The following is a 19246-nucleotide window of genomic DNA, read 5'->3' on the forward strand; positions in this document are numbered from 1 at the left end:
TGATGATTCTTCACCATAACATTAACATTTTTATCTTTACATTTGAAGCCTGAAATGTGGGAAAAGGTTGAAAAATTCAAGTGAGCCAAATACTTTCGCAAGGCACTGTATGTACTGTGTAATAGATATGTCCAACCATGTAGAGCTGCTCCAATTTATGGTCGGCACATACGGCACAATGATTCCTGGCCAGGTGATCACTTTTGATAAGTGAGTATAGAGATGAAACATTAGGGGCTCACGGTTGCTGCTTTTTGTTGTAGCACATTTCCCTGCCCGTTTTATCACAGGAGTGTCTCTGCTGTGTCACTAGTCATGTGAGCTCATCATAAGTCAGTCAGGGACATAAGCAAGACAGTGATTTATGATGAGTACATAGGGTTGAAAACGCAGCAGAAACAATAACTGCTGTGATAAAACAAGCAGGGAAATGTGTTACCTCAGAAAACAGGAGCTGCCCATGGTCAAACATGGCAAATAACGGTATATAGCACGCTAACATTTATATGCTCCAAAAACACAGTTATAGGGACCTTAGATTGTGAGCTCCAATGGGGACAGTGTTGCCAATGTATGTAAAGTGCTATGGAATTAATAGCGCTATATAAATGAATAAATTTTTATTATTATATTATTATATGATTAACTAAACCCAGGAATATATTTGTAACATGTTCAATTGTGGAACTTATTATTATAAGAGCTATTAATTAAAATGTACTTTGCTTGTGGACAAGCCCTTTAAATTCCTGTCCTTAACGAGCACCTGTCACCAGGTTTTCCCCATATAAAGTAATGCCAGCACCTGTAAGCCCTGTGTTACAGCATGCTAGAATGCTGCATATATGTCCCCAATATGCTTTGTAGGGCAAAACAATTTAAATGTTATTGTACTCACCTCCGAGGCGGTGCAGTCCAATGGGCATCTGTAGTCTTGTTCCGGCGCCTCCTCCTCCTTTATGATTGCCATCCTCCTTCCCTACTTTGTGTGGATGACGTGTCCTGTGTCCTCCACACAGTGTCCTCCATTAGGCTCCTGGGAAGGTGCCCTTCTCTCTGCCCTGCTGAGGGTAGAGCAAAGTATTGTAGTGCTTATGTGCTAGCGCCCTTTCGCCTTTCAAGCACATTACCATACTTCGTTCTGTCCTTAGCAGGGCAAAAAAGTTCACCTGTGCAGAAGGATGATGGAAGATACTGTGTGATGACATGGGATGCGTCAGCCACAAGAAGCAGGGAAGGAGGACGGCAATCGCAAGAAGAGAGGTAGCGACGGATCAAGACTAGAGACGCCCATCGGACCGTTCAGTTCTGTTAGAGAGTATAACAAAAGTTTTTTATTTTTGCCCTGCAGAGTGGATTGGGGACATATATACAGCAATCCAGAGGGCTTACAGCTGCTGGCCATATTTTATATGGGAAAAACCTGAGGACAGAAGCAACCGGATGAAAAGTGTACAGGGCGATATTTTCTGCTAAACGTTAACCAAATGCAGCAAGGTAGATTGGACAGCGCTTCACAATACAGATGGATAATGACCTAAAACATACTGTAAAAGCGCACCATGAGGTTTTTTTTAAAGACAAAGAAGTGGAATCTTCTGCAACGGCTAAGCCAATCACCAGATCTCAACTCCATCAGGTTTCAATTCACACGCTTAAGACATAACTTAAAGAGAACCAACAATCAGAATTTCCACCTATAAAAGTAAAGCCAGTGCTATACTGGCGCTGAGATGCTGAATGTAACCATGCCTTCAGTTCTGAGATTGGAGGTTTTATTTCACAAATATGTGCAAGTAAAGTTCCAGCAATGCACGGTTATTTGATTGACAGGTGCAACAGGACGGGAATATGTGGGTCGGGATTTGCTGTCTTTTCCTGCCACTTGCCTGGCCTCTGTAGGTGTTGGACTGTATGGGCTGCATTTCGAACACTCCCCTATCACATGACAGAAACGACTCATACCTGGAAGGAGCCCATACAGTCTAGTATCTACCAGGGCCAGGCAACAGACAGAGGTGGGATTAATTTGCAAAACCCAACCCACATATTCCCACCCCTGTTGCACCTGTCAATCAAGTAGCAATGCATGGCTCTAAGTTTACTTCCACATATTTCTAAAATAAAACGTCCAATCTCAGAATTGAAGCTATGCTTACATTCAGCATCCTAGGAACAGTATAGCACTGGCTTTACTATATGAAAATCCTGATGGCTGGTTCTCTATAGGCAGAAAGACCAACAAACAAGCAACAACTGAAGTCAGCTACAGTAAAGGTGTCAATACATCACAAAGGAGTATACCCAGCATTAGGTGACATCCATGGCTTCCAGACCTCAGGCAGTCAATGCCTGCAGAGAATTCTCTACAGAGTTTCAAAAATTAACATTTTATTTAAAACGCATGTTTTTTCACTGACGGAAAAAAGCCAATCTGAGCATAGCCTAAAGCAATGGTCCCCAACCTTTCTTGCCTTGAGAGCCATATTCAGCTCTGAGAGATGGTTGGGACCACATCCAGCGCACTTCTCCCCGACAGTAATGACACCCAGAGCCGCACATTATTGGTATGATGACAGACAAAACTTCCCCGTAGAAAGCACACCAAAACTGTGTGCCTTATAGGCAATATACTGACATACAAAGGTTCCTACTCTACCCCAATTCGGTATTTTCGTATCAAGCAAGCACAGCCTCCACTACCACATCCGGCGTCAAGCACAGCCTCCACAACCACATCCGGCGTCAAGCACAGCCTCCACAACCACATCCGGCGTCAAGCACAGCCTCCACAACCACATCCGGCGTCAAGCACAGCCTCCACAACCACATCCGGCGTCAAGCACAGCCTCCACAACCACATCCGGCGTCAAGCACAGCCTCCACAACCACATCCGGCGTCAAGCACAGCCTCCACAACCACATCCGGCGTCAAGCACAGCCTCCACAACCACATCCGGCGTCAAGCACAGCCTCCACAACCACATCCGGCGTCAAGCACAGCCTCCACAACCACATCCGGCGTCAAGCACAGCCTCCACAACCACATCCGGCGTCAAGCACAGCCTCCACAACCACATCCGGCGTCAAGCACAGCCTCCACAACCACATCCGGCGTCAAGCACAGCCTCCACAACCACATCCGGCGTCAAGCACAGCCTCCACAACCACATCCGGCGTCAAGCACAGCCTCCACAACCACATCCGGCGTCAAGCACAGCCTCCACAACCACATCCGGCGTCAAGCACAGCCTCCACAACCACATCCGGCGTCAAGCACAGCCTCCACAACCACATCCGGCGTCAAGCACAGCCTCCACAACCACATCCGGCGTCAAGCACAGCCTCCACAACCACATCCGGCGTCAAGCACAGCCTCCACAACCACATCCGGCGTCAAGCACAGCCTCCACAACCACATCCGGCGTCAAGCACAGCCTCCACAACCACATCCGGCGTCAAGCACAGCCTCCACAACCACATCCGGCGTCAAGCACAGCCTCCACAACCACATCCGGCGTCAAGCACAGCCTCCACTACCACATCCGGCGTCAAGCACAGCCTCCACTACCACATCCGGCGTCAAGCACAGCCTCCACTACCACATCCGGCGTCAAGCTTCCCTCTAACTGGCAGTTGCATATTATCCCCAATTTACCATATTTATCTCTTCTTCAAACTTTTCTCTTATGTGGGGCTACTTCTGAGGCCGGCTTAACACTTGCGATTAACTCGCACGAGTGCAATGCGAGAAAATCTCGCATTGCACTCGGACCCATGTTAATCAATGAGGCAATGATGTCACACGGACGGCATATACACCATCCTAGTGACATCAGTTTTTCTCAATACATTTCACGCATGTGGCAGAGAACACTGTAAATGCTCCTGTACATAACAGTACATGAATAGCAGATGCTGAGGGTAAAAACTGATTGCACACTGACAGCACACTGATGAAATGTGAACAGAAATTGTCCGACTTTCTAGCATGAGAATCGGACCGATTTTACACTTGCAAGTGTGATTCCAGCCTAAAAATCACCATCTGGAAACCTTCTCTTCATAGCAGTTTGCTAGACTTGTTGATTATGCATCAAGCTGTAAGTTTCTTACCATGGTTGATTCTTTCTCCTGAACCCTGTAATTATCTTTCTCCCCCTAGCCTCCTGGTGAACCGAGTACAGGCGGGGAAACGCGTTGAGTCCGTGCTAGCGAGCACCAACTACAGGGAAGTGTGATTCTCATCACTTATATATAATGCACTAATTGTGTTACTGCAATGTCTGTCATTCTGCATCAAGTCCTCCTGACCTATTTATGTCCGTATTTTGGGAGTTGGCAATTTAAACCCTACTTAGTAGGGATGTGCCCTTTTATCTGTTTTCAGATTATGGGATTTTTTGGGGATATGTATTCTTTCCTAATCCCATAACAGGGAGTACACCACTGAGTGATCTAAATCTGCACCTTATTAGAGAGGTTACATGGGTATAATTCCCTATTGGGGTAATGTGATGTAGGTGTACTTTTTGTTATTCTACCCTTTTTAATAATTTCTTTACTTTTTGGTGACATTGTTTTTTGGGTTGCTTTTAAGGGATTATTAATAAAAGTCTATTTCTAAAGGGATTGCCACATAATTTGTACCCCCCCCTCACTATGCATCAACCTGGCATATAATAAGCCACAAATCACAGGGTCCACGAGCTGCAGACGAGGGAAAACTGACCTAAGGGTGGGTGAGTAAAAGTGATCACCTACCAACAGTATAACAGATAAGTGCTAGATTAGTAGGGGCCTATCGACTGCAAGGGCATGGTTCCCCCCCAACCACGAATGCAAGCAGATTACTGCCACTCAAAGTATACAGGACCGAGATCTCCAGTACAGCACGCGCCTGTGTCAGCGACCACCGCTCTATCCAGATGGGGCAAACAGGGTGCAAATATTGTGATGGCTGGGATCCACTTATACCAAATGAGTTCTGATTCTGGTTCCCAGCGCAGATCGACAATTCACACCATCATCATTTCAAAAGCCTCCAGTTTTAATACTAAACACTGCACCTCTAGAAGGTCAGTCTGCCATCCATGTCTGGGCAAGTGCGGACCGCACCACAGTGAGGCTGCCTGCCTAGCTCCCTCACTGTGCCATATTCCCGTCTATAAGGCTCGCACCTCAGCGAGGACCAGCCCCTGCCCCCTTACTGGCCATACACCAGGCTACAAGGTCTGCACCACAGTGAGGATCAGCCCTGCCTGCCTACCTGACTCCCTCACTGCCATACACACGAATAGAAGGCTTGCACCACCATGAGGACCAGCCTTGCCTGCCAGCTCTACTCCCTTACTGTGCCATACACCTGGCTAAAAGGCTCACACTGCAGGGAGGACCAAGCTTGCCTGCCTAGCTCCCTCACAGTGCCATACACACACACACACACACACAACTACAAGGTTCGCACCGCAGTGATGACCAGCCCCTGCCCCCTTACTGTGCCATACACCAGGCTACAAGGTCTGCACCGCTGTGAGGACCAGCCCTGCCTGCCTACTCAGCTCCCTCTCTGTGCCATACACACAAATAGAAGGCTTGCTCCCCCATGAGGACCAGCCTTGCCTGCCGGCCCTGCTCCCTAAGGCTACTTTCACACATCAGTTTTTTGCAATCAGGCACAATCCAGTTTGGGCCTGATGCAATGGATCCGTCTCAGATTGTATAAAAACTGATGCGACGATCGGGTAAAAAAACGGATTTATTTATTTATTTTTTTAAGCTGAGGGAGAGACCCCAACATCACCGCACACACAGGCACTCCCGCACGCATCATCACCGCACACACAGGCACTCCCGCACGCATCATAACACACACACACAGGCATCACCGCACACGCAGGCACTCCCGCACGCATCATCACCGCACACACAGGCACTCCCGCACGCATCATCACACACACACACACACACAGGCATCACCGCACACGCAGGCACTCCTGCACGCATCATCACCGCACACACAGGCACTCCCGCACGCATCATCACACACAGGCATCACCGCACACGCAGGCACTCCCGCACACATCTTCACCGCACACACAGGCATTCCCGCACGCATCATCACCGCACACACAGGCATCACCGCACACGTAGGCACTCCCGCATGCATCATCATCACACACACACACAGGCATCACCGCACATGCAGGCACTCCCGCACGCATCATCACCGCACACACAGGCACTCCCGCACGCATCATCATCACACACACACAGGCATCACCGCACACGCAGGCACTCCCGCACACATCATCACCGCACACACAGGCATCACCGCACACGCAGGCACTCCCGCACGCATCATCACCGCACACACAGGCATCACCGCACACGCAGGCATCACCGCACACGCAGGCACTCCCGCACGCATCATCATCACACACACACAGGCATCACCGTACACGCAGGCACTCCCGCACGCATCATCATCACACACACACAGGCATCACCGCACATGCAGGCACTCCCGCACGCATCATCACCGCAGACGCAGGCACTCCCGCACGCATCATCACCGCACACGCAGGCACTCCCGCACGCATCATCACCGCACACGCAGGCACTCCCGCACGCATCATCACCGCACACGCAGGCACTCCCGCACGCATCATCACCGCACACGCAGGCACTCCCGCACGCATCATCACCGCACACGCAGGCACTCCCGCACGCATCATCACCGCACACGCAGGCACTCCCGCACGCATCATCACCGCACACACAGGCATCACCGCACACGTAGGCACTCCCGCACGCATCATCACACACAGGCATCACCGCACATGCAGGCACTCCCGCACGCATCATCATCACACACACAGGTATCACCGCACACGCAGGCACTCCCGCACGCATCATCACAGCAGATGCAGGCACTCCCGCACGCATCATCACCGCACACACAGGCACTCCCGCACGCATCATCATCATCACACACACACAGGCATCACCGCACACGCCGGCACTCCTGCACACATCACCGCACACACAGGCATCACCGCACACGCAGGCACTCCTGCACGCATCATCACCGCACACACAGGCATCATCGCACATGCAGGCATTCCCGCATGCATCATCACACACACACAGGCATCACCGCACACGTAGGCACTCCCGCACGCATCATCATCACACACACACACACAGGCATCACCGTACACGCAGGCACTCCCGCACGCATCATCATCACACACACAGGCATCACCACACACACAGGCACTCCCGCACGCATCATCACCGCACACGCAGGCACTCCCGCATGCATCATCACCGCACACGCAGGCACTCCCGCACGCATCATCACCGCACACGCAGGCACTCCCGCACGCATCATCACCGCACACGCAGGCACTCCCGCACGCATCATCACCGCACACGCAGGCACTCCCGCACGCATCATCACCGCACACGCAGGCACTCCCGCACGCATCATCACCGCACACGCAGGCACTCCCGCACGCATCATCACCGCACACGCAGGCACTCCCGCACGCATCATCACCGCACACGCAGGCACTCCCGCACGCATCATCACCGCACACGCAGGCACTCCCGCACGCATCATCACCGCACACGCAGGCACTCCCGCACGCATCATCACCGCACACGCAGGCACTCCCGCACGCATCATCACCGCACACGCAGGCACTCCCGCACGCATCATCACCGCACACGCAGGCACTCCCGCACGCATCATCACCGCACACGCAGGCATCACCGCACACGCAGGCATTCCCGCACGCATCATCACACACACAGAGGCATCACCGCACACGTAGGCACTCCCGCACGCATCATCATCACACACACACACGCATCACCGCACATGCAGGCACTCCCGCACGCATCATCACCGCACACGCAGGCACTCCCGCACGCATCATCACCGCACACGCAGGCACTCCCGCACGCATCATCACCGCACACGCAGGCACTCCCGCACGCATCATCACCGCACACGCAGGCACTCCCACACGCATCATCACCGCACACGCAGGCACTGCCACACGCATCATCACTGCACACGCAGACACTCCCGCACGCATCATCACCGCACACACAGGCACTACAGCCCCCATCATCACCACACACACACACACAGGCATTACCTCAGTGACGTCCCCGCTGACAGCGCGATTCACTTCAGTTGCTGCGTGGAGCTGATAGAGAGCGGCAGTGTTCTACTACTGCTCCTGTCAGCTTCATGTAGCAGAGCTGATAGCGTCGCGGGACCTCTGTGGATTACGCCGGACCTGGAGGGGTGTTTGGGATTTTAATAAAATGGTGAAAGAGGGTGTTTTTTATTCCAAATAAAGTATTTTTTTGGGTGTGTTTATTTACTTCCACTTACAGGTTAATCATTGGGGGTGTCTCATAGACGCCTGCCATGATTACCCTGTTATTACCCTGATTGTCACCGCACCAGGGCAATTCGGGATGAGCCGGGTAGAGTCCCGGGACTGTCGCATATAATGGATGCGGCAATTCCGGGTGGCTGCTGACTGATATTGTTAGGCTGGGGGGTTCCCCATAACGTGGGGCTCCCCATCCTGAAAATACCAGCCTTCACCCATGTGGCTTTATCTTGGCTGGTATCAAAATTGGGGGAACTGCACATTGTTTTTTTTTATTTATTTTACTGCAAGATATAGACCCGCCCACCGGCGGCTGTGATTGGCTGCAGTGAGACAGCTGTCACTCAGCGTGGGGGCGTGTCTGACTGCAACTAATCATAGGCGCCAGTGGGCGGGGAAAGCAGTGAATACAAGATTGAATAATGGGCGGCCGGCATTTTCAAATCAGGAGAAGCCGCCAGCAGTGTGACAGCCGTGCAGCGCCGAGATGATGATCGGTGAGTCAGAGTGAGTGAATGAGTCAGTGAGTGAGAAAGTTTGAGAGAGAGTGAGTGATTTTCTTACAAGCAATGAATTTATATCACTTCTGGGCATGCTCAGAAGTAAAAACCGAATCCGGTACATGCTTCCGGCGTTTGATGCATGCCACCGGATTCGGCGTGCATTGACTTTCATTATGCACCATGCGGCGCTATGCAGTTTTTTGCCGCTGGCAAAAAACGTTCCTCTCTGCGTCCTGTGCGGCCACCGGCGTGACGATTTTTGCCGCAACCGGCAAAAACCGGATCAAACAGGAGTACATACGGCACAATCCGGCACTAATAAAAGTCTGAGGAAAAAACGCACCCGGCGGAAAAAAAAAACGGATGTGTTTTTTCTGCAAAGCGCTGGATTGTGCCTGATTGCAAAAAACTGATGTGTGAAAGCAGCCTTACTGTGCTATACATCCAGCTAAAAGGTCTGCACCACTGTGAGGACCAGCCCTGCCTGCCTACTCGGCTCCCTCACTGTGCCATACACACAAATAGAAGGCTTGCACCACCATGAGGACCTGCCTTGCCTGCCGGCCCTGCTCCCTCACTGTGCTATACACCTGGCTAAAAGGCTCGCACTGCAGGGAAGGCCAACCTTGCCTGCCTGGCTCCTTCACTGCGCCATATACATACATACATATACAACTACAAGGCTCGCACCGCAGTGATGTCCAGCCCTGCCTGCCTGGCTTCCTCATATGCACCCGGCTTCGCACTGCAGTGAGGACCAGCCCTGCCTGCCCGGCTCCCTCACAGTGCCATGCACCCCAGTACAGGCTCTCACGCAGTGAGGACCAGCCCTGCCTGCTTTGCCTCCCTTCCTGCCTGCCCTCTCTCTGTGCCATGCACCCCAGTACAGGCTCGCACCGCTGCTTGCCGGCTTGTGGATGCCCATTATCCTGTTCATCCTCTCCTCGGAATTATTCATCAGCTTCCTCCGCCGGATCTCCGCTCTCCTTTGTGACGCGGTCATTGTCAGGTCGGTGCCGAAGTCTCCATTTGTCGCCATCCTGGGTCAGTGTGTAGTCTCTCGCCACCTTGCTCAGTACGGAACACACAATAAGCTGCTCACATCGCTGTCGGTAGCGGCGCCTTCTGATGACGTAAATGACACAGCCCCGAAGCGGCGCCATCTTGTGGTTGGTAGTGGATTACGCAGGTTTGTAGTGTGTCCCTGCAGCCTCCCATCCCGCAGCCGCCTCGCACCTCTTTCTGGGTGTTTGGTTGGAGAAGCTGCTGTCAATCACAGAGTATGTTCTTTTGCTGCTCACACTGTGAGTTCTCCCTATTTGCACCCAGGACATCGTTCATCTTCTCTCAGTACTTTCACATTGATAAACAAAACGCCATATTTTAACCATTTTCTTGACCTGGGCCATTGTTCAGTGTTTTTGTGCTGTCATTATTCCTCCCTTTCTTCCCAGAGCTTTCCGTCATTGTTTTTTAGCTTTCACTCTTCCATTTTGCAGGGACATTTCTTGACAAGATGATTCTTCCTGTCAGTATGGTTGCGCCATTGCCAACGCTATGGGATTTTTATATTTTAGCGGTTATTAAAAACTCTGACATTTGTTTAAAAAAAAAAAAAAAAGAAAATTTGGGTCAGGCTCCTGTTGCTCAGACCAGCTTTTTTTTTTTTAAATTTTTCCATTGATGGAGCTGAGTGACAGCTTGTCTTTTGTGTGTCAAGAGGACATTTTTATATTTACTCACATATATTGCACTTTTAATTCCACAGCTCTTTACTGATGTGATCGTCACTGTCCCCATTGGGACTCACAATCTAAATTCCCTATCTGTATGTCTCTGAACTGTGTGAGGAAACCGGAGAACCCAAAGGAAACCCACGCAAACACGGGGAGAACATATAAACTCCTTGCAGATGTTCTCCTTGGTGAGATTTGAGCCCAGGACCCCATCACTGCAAAGCAACAGTGCTAACCACTGAGCCACCGTTCTACTTATATCATTCCATCTTGAGAAAAAGCTCACAATTAATTACATTGGCAGCTGGAGTAACATTTCTGGAGATGCGCACAGAGGCACAGGCATCTGAGAAGATTCCCCAGATTCACTAAGTGGCATGCGTTTTTTAAATTAATTTTGCACATCTTATTCCTGCTCAAAATGATAATCTTAAAGAGGGCTTGTCCACTACTTTAAGGCTATGTTCGCACGTTGCGTTTTTTACCGCGTTTCTGCAGCGTTTTTGGCAGCAGCGTTTTTGGGCAAAAATGCATGCGTTTTTGATTTCCAGCAAAGTCTATGGGAAAAGCAGAAATCCTGTCTTCACTTTGCTTTTTTTTCTGCAGCGTTTAATTTGCATATTTGTGGTCAAAAACCATGCTGAAAAAGAAGCAGCATGTCAGTTGTTTTTGCCATTTCTGCAGCGTTTCCTTAACATTGGAGTCAATGAGAAATGGCAAAAAGCAACCAAAATCACAATTCCTGCGTTTTTCATGCTTTTTACCTGCTTTTCACCTGCGTTTTTGGCTCCAAAAACGCATGCTTTTCTGGGCAAAAATTAATGGGTTCTAATGTTCCTTTACACACACACAATAACCGAAAATTTAAATGTTAAAAAATAATAAACTTTAGCTATTTTTCTGTTAAAATGTGCATAACCACTATTATTACATTAAAAATGATAATTTCCCATATAATTTTATTAAAAGTTCATTTTATACTTTCTTTCTCTTTTTTCATTCTTTTTGACTAATTCAACTTTATTTCTCAGTGTCTTGATCTCAAAAACGCATCTGCAGAAACGCAGGTGAAAACGCAGGTAAAAAGCGCTAAAAACCCACTAAAAACGCGGTAAAAACGCATGCGTTTTTAGCGCTAAAAAATTGTCAAAAGCCATTTGGTCAAAAACCAAGGGAAGGAAAACGTGCAGAATAAACTGCAGGTACACCGACGCAACGTGCGGACATAGCCTAACATTGATGACATTGATCCCCTGCCAATCAGCTGTGTTTAGTGGCTGGGATATGCAGGCGGCCAGAAATGCTCAGGTCCAAAGCTGCCCTGTCTGATAGCAGTTGCCTCCAGGGATAGGCCAGCAATGTTAAAGTAGTGGGCAACCCATTTAACCCCTTCATGACCTTGGACATATACATACACACATATATATATATATATATATATATATATATATATATATATATATATATATATATATATATATATATATATATATATATATATAAAATGTGTGTATATGTGTGTATATATACATATACATACATATACATACATATATATATATATATTTCAGTGGAACCTCGGATTATGAGCATAATTGGTTCCGGGCGTGCGCTCTTAAACCAAGTTACTCTTAAATCAAAGCAAATTTCCCCATAAGAAATAATTGAAACAAAGAAAATTCGTTCTACAACCCAAAAATATTTACTGTATGTATACAAACATATTACAGTAATACATAATAATGTGTTCATATACAATTATTACAGTACACTAATACAAAATACTGTGCAATACAATAAAAACCATGTCAAACAAATTAAACTTTACATTAGCTTACAATAGAATTGTTGGTGTGTCCGGGAAGTACAGTATAAGCAATGTGCTGTACTGGTTAGCCAAAGAGTACAGTACTGTATGCATAAATGCAAACTGATAGATATGCTATATAGTATATACTGTACTGTGCAATGGTATACTGTATACAGTAAACAGTACATATGGACAGAAAGTTACCTCCAGAGCGGGTCAGAACGCAGTGAAAGGACAGAATCGGAAGTGTAATCACAAAGCACTGCTCTTAAACCAAGTTACAAATTTTTAAAAAAGCTTTGCTTGTCTTGCAAAACGCTCTCAAACCAAGTTACTCTTAAACCAAGGTGCCACTGTATATACAGTGTGTGTGTGTATATATATATATATATATATATATATATATATATATATATATATATATATATATATATATATATATATATATATATATATATATATAACAGAACCAAAAGTTTGGACACACCTTCTCATTCAATGAGTTTTCTTTATTTTCAGGACTCTAGTGTGAAACAACTGAAAATATGTCTTATATTCTAGGTTCTTCACAGTAGCCACCTGTTGCTTTCATTACTACTTTGCACACTCTTGGCATTCTCTTGATGAGTTTCAAGAAGTAGTCACCGGAAATGGTTTTCCAACAGTCTTGAAGGAGTTCACAGAGATGCTTAGCCATTTTTGGCCCTTTTGCCTTCATTCTGCGGTCCAGCTCTCCCCAAACCATCTCGATTGGGTTCAGGTCTGGTGACTGTGGAGACCAGGTCATCTGGTGTAGCACCCCATCACTCTCCTTCTTAGGGTATGTGCGCACGTTGCTTTTTACCTGATTTTTACCTGCTTTTTTGCTGCTTTTTCTTCTGCGCTGTTTAATGCCAAAATGGATGTGTTCTTCTATTCAAGCAAAGTCTATGGGAATTTGGGTTTCTTGTTCACACTATGTTGTTCAAAATGCTGCCTTTTTGAGGCAGAACTTTGGTCAAAAACTCAGCTTTTCAAAGAAGCAACATGTCAATTGTTTTTGCCATTTGGGTTTTGCACTGCAAAGCTGAGTTTTTGACCAAAGTTCTGCCACAAAAAGGCAGCATTTTGAACAACATAGTGTGAACAAGAAACCCAAATTCCCATAGACTTTGCTTGAATAGAAGAACACATCTATTTTGGCATTAAACAGCGCAGAAGAAAAAGCAGCAAAAAAGCAGGTAAAAAGCAGGTAAAAAGCAACGTGCGCACATACCCTTAGTCAAATAGCCCTTACACAGCCTGGAGGTGTGTTTGGGGTCATTGTCCTGTTGAAAAATAAATGATGGTCCAACTAAACGCAAACCGGATGGCATAGCACGCCGCTGCAAGATGCTGTGGTAGCCATGCTGGTTCTGTATGCCTTCAATTTTAAATATATCCCCAACAGTGTCACTAGCAAAGCACCCCCACACCATCACACCTCCTCCTCCATGCTTCACGGTGGGAACCAGCCATGTAGAGTCCATCCGGTCACCTTTTCGACAAAGACACGGTGGTTGGATTTAAAGATCTCAAATTTGGACTCATCAGACCAAAGCACAGATTTTCACTGGTCTAATGTCCATTCCTTGTGTTCTTTAGCCCAAACAAGTCTCTTCTGCTTGTTGCCTGTCCTTAGCAGTGGTTTCCTAGCAGCTATTTTACCATGAAGGCCTGCTGCACAAAGTCTCCTCTTAACAGTTGTTCTAGAGATGAGAAGGTGTGTCCAAAATTTTGGTCTGTACTGTATATCTAATATCTAAAGCTGAATGTATGTATGTGTGTGTGTGTGTGTCCGCTAAAGGAATCCACACCGCCTCATTTACAATCACAAAATTTTGCACAGCCACCTCATTTGATTCAAGGAACGTCATGGACTATTTTTTGAGGGGAAACATTAACCCCGCGCTTTACAGTCATTTCACAAAAAAACTGTTTACATTAAAGTCAATGGATCTGTGTACAGATCTGTCATTATAGACTCCTATTATGGACATAGAAAGAGGCACACACAGATACACCTACTCAGAAAGAGACACCTACACAAAAAGACACACAGAGAAAGAGAGACACACACAGAGACACACGGACAAAAAGAAGGAGACACACACACACACACACACACTGTATGGATGTTTGAGGTAATATATTGGCTTTTTTGACCGTTACCCTGGATATTTATCAGGTGGCCTATAGCAACCAATCACATCTCTGCTTCTATTTTATTACAGGACAAGGAGCTCAGATTGGTTGCTATAGACAATGAGGAACATTCTTAGTATAAGAAGCTTTTGTGTAAGTTAATTTTATTTTGGTGGTGATGTTTAGTCAATGCTGTTGTAGAGGCTGATTTAAGTCACATGATCTTACCTGTATACTAATTTTGTGGGGTTTTATGAGACAATGTATTGGCTGTTTTGATAGTGAGTCTGGATATTTATCAGGTGGCCTATAGCAACCACTCACAGGTCTGCTTCTATTTTGTTACAGGTCAAGGAGCTCTGATTGGTTGCTATAGGCAATGAAGGACATTTCTAGTATAAGAAGATTATGTGTCAGTTAATGATTTCAGTGGTGAGAAGTAGAGAGAGAGAGAGAGAGAGAGTGGAGGAGAGAGATTTAGTTTCTATCCCCGGGGGCAAGACAGGAGTGTAATTTAACCCACAGAAATAGACAAACAGTGGAAACCAAAAATATGTCACACAGCACACACAGAGGTATAAGACAATAAGAGATTAGGAAGAAAACAAGAGCAGGGTGGAAACAACAAGATGATGGGTAACACCAAGCACAAAGCAACTCCTTCTCCAGCTAGTCTCGGACACTACAACTCACAGAATAAAAAAAGCATTAACTATAGTTGGCATTGGTAGATTTCCTCCAGCTTAAATATGAGAGGAGCAGATGTGATTGGGTTCCTTACAACATGTGATCAAGGAAGTCTAAGGTTATGTGCCCATGGGGACAGTGTCCTGCGGTTATATCCGCAGGACATTCCGCAGAAGCTCCCAGAAAACCACAGCACAACTTTTGTCTGTTTACATGCTGCGGATGCACAGCGGAATGTCCTGCGGATATCCTGCGGGCATTCTGCATTGAGGATACAGTACCATGGCTTCGGCACTGCATCCTCAATACAGAACAAGTGCTGAGTGATCGGGAGTTCATACTTACCTTCATCACGCAGCACTTCTCTCCGGCCGTGTCTGCACTGTGCAGGAGAAGGTGGGCGGGCCTGAATTAGCTCCAGCTGTCACATGACCGGAGCTCGTGCAGGCCCCACCCACCTGTTCCTTCCTGTACCTGGATCCACCGCGTTGCTGTACACCGGACGGAGAAAGTGACTCCGTTGTCTTCTATCAAAACAGGTAAGTATGGGACGCTGCGGAGAAATCCGCATGAATAATTGACATGCTGCAGATTTTTCCGCAGGAAAATACCGCATTATTTCCGCTGTGGAAAAAAATGCAACATGGGCACAGCAGTCCCCAAATGCCATAGAAATGGCTGTGGACTCGCTGTACTGTGTATTTTTGAAAAAATCGCGGCACATTTTCTGCAGTGTAAGCACATAGCCTAATGAGTAGGCTGGCAGAAATTACTATTGCTAGCCTATCTATGAATGAGCAAACAACAGGTCGACGCCCAGTTCTGCCTGAGAAACACCCGAGAAACCATCGGACGGAGTGTCAGACTCTGCAATGTGAACAGAGCCTGATGCCGTTATGACAGACAGCAAGTTTTGTGCAAACTCCGTGTGACAAAACCTTATGTAACAAATTGTACCAACCATTTTCTCCTTTTAACCCTTTTGAAAGTTACAACTTTGGGGTTAAAGCAACATTGTAGAGGGAAAAAAAATGATAATTTTTCCTTTTCACAGGCCAATATTATCCAATTCCGTGAATGCTTACCATACCCTTCGATTAATTCCTTGAGAGGTGCAGTTCTCAGAATTGGTTGACTTGTTGGTGTTTCTCCTGTTTTGGCATATCAGGATCTCAGCAGATGCCATGTTGCATTTGAAATCTATTCCAGCCAAAATGGTGCTCTAAAATTCTAATAGCAATCCTTTCCCTCAGAGCCCTTCCATGTGCCAGAACAGTAGTATCCATCCAGAAATGGGGTATTAGTGCATTCAGTTAAATTTGCACAACAAATTGTGTGGTCCATGTTCTCATACTCTTGTGAAAATTAAATATTTGGGGCTAAAGCAATATTTTTGTGGGAAAAATAAAATTTTTCATGTCCCAATGTTATAAATTTTTGTGAAGCATCTGTGGGTTCTATATGCTTACTACACCTATAGATTAATTCTTTGAGGACTGTAGTTTACAAAAGGGGCAATTGTGGGGGTTTCTTCTGTTTTGGCACTTCAGGAACTCACGTGTGTGTGTGTCATAGTAGTCAAATATAAAAATCTGATATACATCTGGTATTCCTGTAGTCCTAACGACCTGAATAGTAAAACTGTCCTCTTACTCTTGCTTTGTTTATTCTGACTCCCAAAGATTGCAGTAAGGCTCGGTTCTCAATTTTGATGCTGTCTATGATGACTATTTACATCAGGCTTCCAGTGTAAATCTCTAAAATATGTGACAGACACAACATCTCTGACCATAAGTTCACTATGAAGCAGAGGGAATCCCTTTGGACTTGGTCTGTCCTATGATCCAGCAGTATCTGTCTTTTAAAGCGTTCATAAAAGTGCGGTCAACCACAGTTTTATGAACTTCTGAAAAGGACACTCCTGAACAGAGGTCAGACAGAGTCCCAAGTAACTCATAATGAATGGATCCAACTGGGTTTTATTTGAATTGTGTAATTCGGATATTTAGCCAGAAATCCCGATGTAAGTGCTCAGCGTAGAAAACATCATGAGTCAAAATTTATGTAACATGTCCCCAATCAAAGATTGAACTCAATCTACCAAAAAAAAACATGCCCCCACTGCTCCATCATCTGTTAGCGGAAATAAGGGGCTTCCAGAATACTGATAGCACAAGGGCTCTGGAAAGGTGCCATGGCTCTTCTTCCACCCACCCCCAAAATGAAATCCATCGAAACCTGCACTCCCAAATCCCTTCTGAGCCCCACAGTGTGCTTAAACCACAGTTAGCGTCCACATGTTTGTCAGTACTGTAGTGAGGAGAGCCCACTTAAAGGGAACCTGTCACCAGATTTTTACCTATTAAACTAAAAGAATCACCTTCTACAGATCCTGGCCTGCATTCTATGAAGATGCACCTTGGCAATGACTCACCCTCCAAACCCCAAAAATAACTTTATAAAACTTGGCCATTGTGGATATGGAAGAGTGAAAATGCAATTATGCAATTGTAGTGGCCGATACATCGTCTGTTTCTACAGAAGCACAATGTAACTTAAAGGTCGGCACTGTGCATGACCTCACCAGCGCCATGCTCATACCTGCCTATAATCTCGCGCCTGCACATTTAGCTCACCGGCGCGAGCGAGGGTAGCTGTTTTCTGCTCTGCCCACAACATAACTGCACAGGCATGGGATTTGAAAATGCGACGAGGAGGATGACTGAGGGCGTCATCCCGTCAATCAAGGAAGGAGGACGGCGATCAGCAGCAAGAGGGGGATAAAGGAGCAGAAAATGAGCCCACCCATCTGGCCAACCAAGGTAATTAGCATACCTAACGGCCATGTTTTATAAAGTTATTTTTGGGGTCTGGAAGGGGAGTCAGTGCCAAGGTGCTCCTTCATAGAATGCAGCCCAGGAGCTGCAGAAGGGGATTATTTTAGTTTAATAGGTAAAAATCTGGTGACAGGTTCCCTTTAAGTTACATCGTTTGTTTCTCCAAAAGCACATTGTATCGGCCACTACAATTGCATAATTGCATTTTCACTCTTCCATATCCACAAGTTGTTTCTGGAACTTACCTATTGAGGCAAATTGTTCCAACACCTGTAGATCAATTCCCAGAGAGGTATAATTTCTAAAATGGGGTCACTTGAAAGGGGTTTTGGCACTTAGGGGCTTTGTTTATGGAGTCTGCAAACTATTCTAGGAAAATGCAGCCTAGAAGAGTCAAACAGCGCTCCTTCACTCCCAATTCCTGTTGTGTGGCCAAACATTAATATAGGGACAAGTTAGGGCTTAATTAATTAATATTAATTAATTAATCTAGGGCTATGTTAGCAGAAATCGTGTTAAAAATCTTGCTGACATTTTTACTCATTTTCCCTTGTGAAAATGTAAAATCTGGGGCTAAAACTAAATTTTGGTGGTAAAAATTAATTTTTTTTCTTCACGGTCTATGGTATGAAACTCAGCGAAACACCTGTGCTGCCAATATGCTTACAGCACCTCTACATGAATTCTTTGCAAAAATATCAGGGGCCACATATTTTAAGTCAGCAAATGCCATGAAACAAATTAGGATTACAAACCTTATCTTATGAAGCAGTACATTTGGCATTTACTATGCCACGTGTACTTGTAAAAAGATACTTCTTGGGTGTTACACACCAGTGAGCATGTCACGGATATTCTGACGGTGGAGGATATCTCTGCATTAAAAACGATTCCTAAACACATTGAAATTTGTCATGGCTGTAATCCTAGTCACCTGAAGGTACAAGGTTTTTTAAGCTCCACATAGAATCCACTAGAGGAAAAAAAGGCAGCAAAACAGCAGAGTTCAGCAGCGTCTTTTCAGGAAACCACATCCTCTTTGCTTGGATATATAAACACAGCAGAATTTATGTGCGAAAAAAGCAATAGAAAA

The 19246-nt window shown here is 46.4% G+C and overlaps 1 protein-coding gene across 1 annotated transcript in view; it reads right to left on the bottom strand.

Moving 5' to 3' along the window:
- Window positions 1-10067, bottom strand: part of CAMLG (calcium modulating ligand) — a 33124-nt gene extending 23057 nt beyond the window's left edge. Inside the window, exon 1 of the mRNA XM_075344467.1 lies at window positions 9818-10067. Within this exon, the coding sequence (XP_075200582.1) occupies window positions 9818-9959 (142 nt within the window). The 5' untranslated portion in view covers window positions 9960-10067. The remainder of the gene's footprint in view (window positions 1-9817) is intronic.
- Between the last annotated feature and the right edge of the window lie 9179 nt (window positions 10068-19246).

Source organism: Anomaloglossus baeobatrachus, chromosome 4, assembly GCF_048569485.1.
Source record: "Anomaloglossus baeobatrachus isolate aAnoBae1 chromosome 4, aAnoBae1.hap1, whole genome shotgun sequence".
In the NCBI taxonomy this organism is placed as follows: domain Eukaryota; kingdom Metazoa; phylum Chordata; class Amphibia; order Anura; family Aromobatidae; genus Anomaloglossus; species Anomaloglossus baeobatrachus.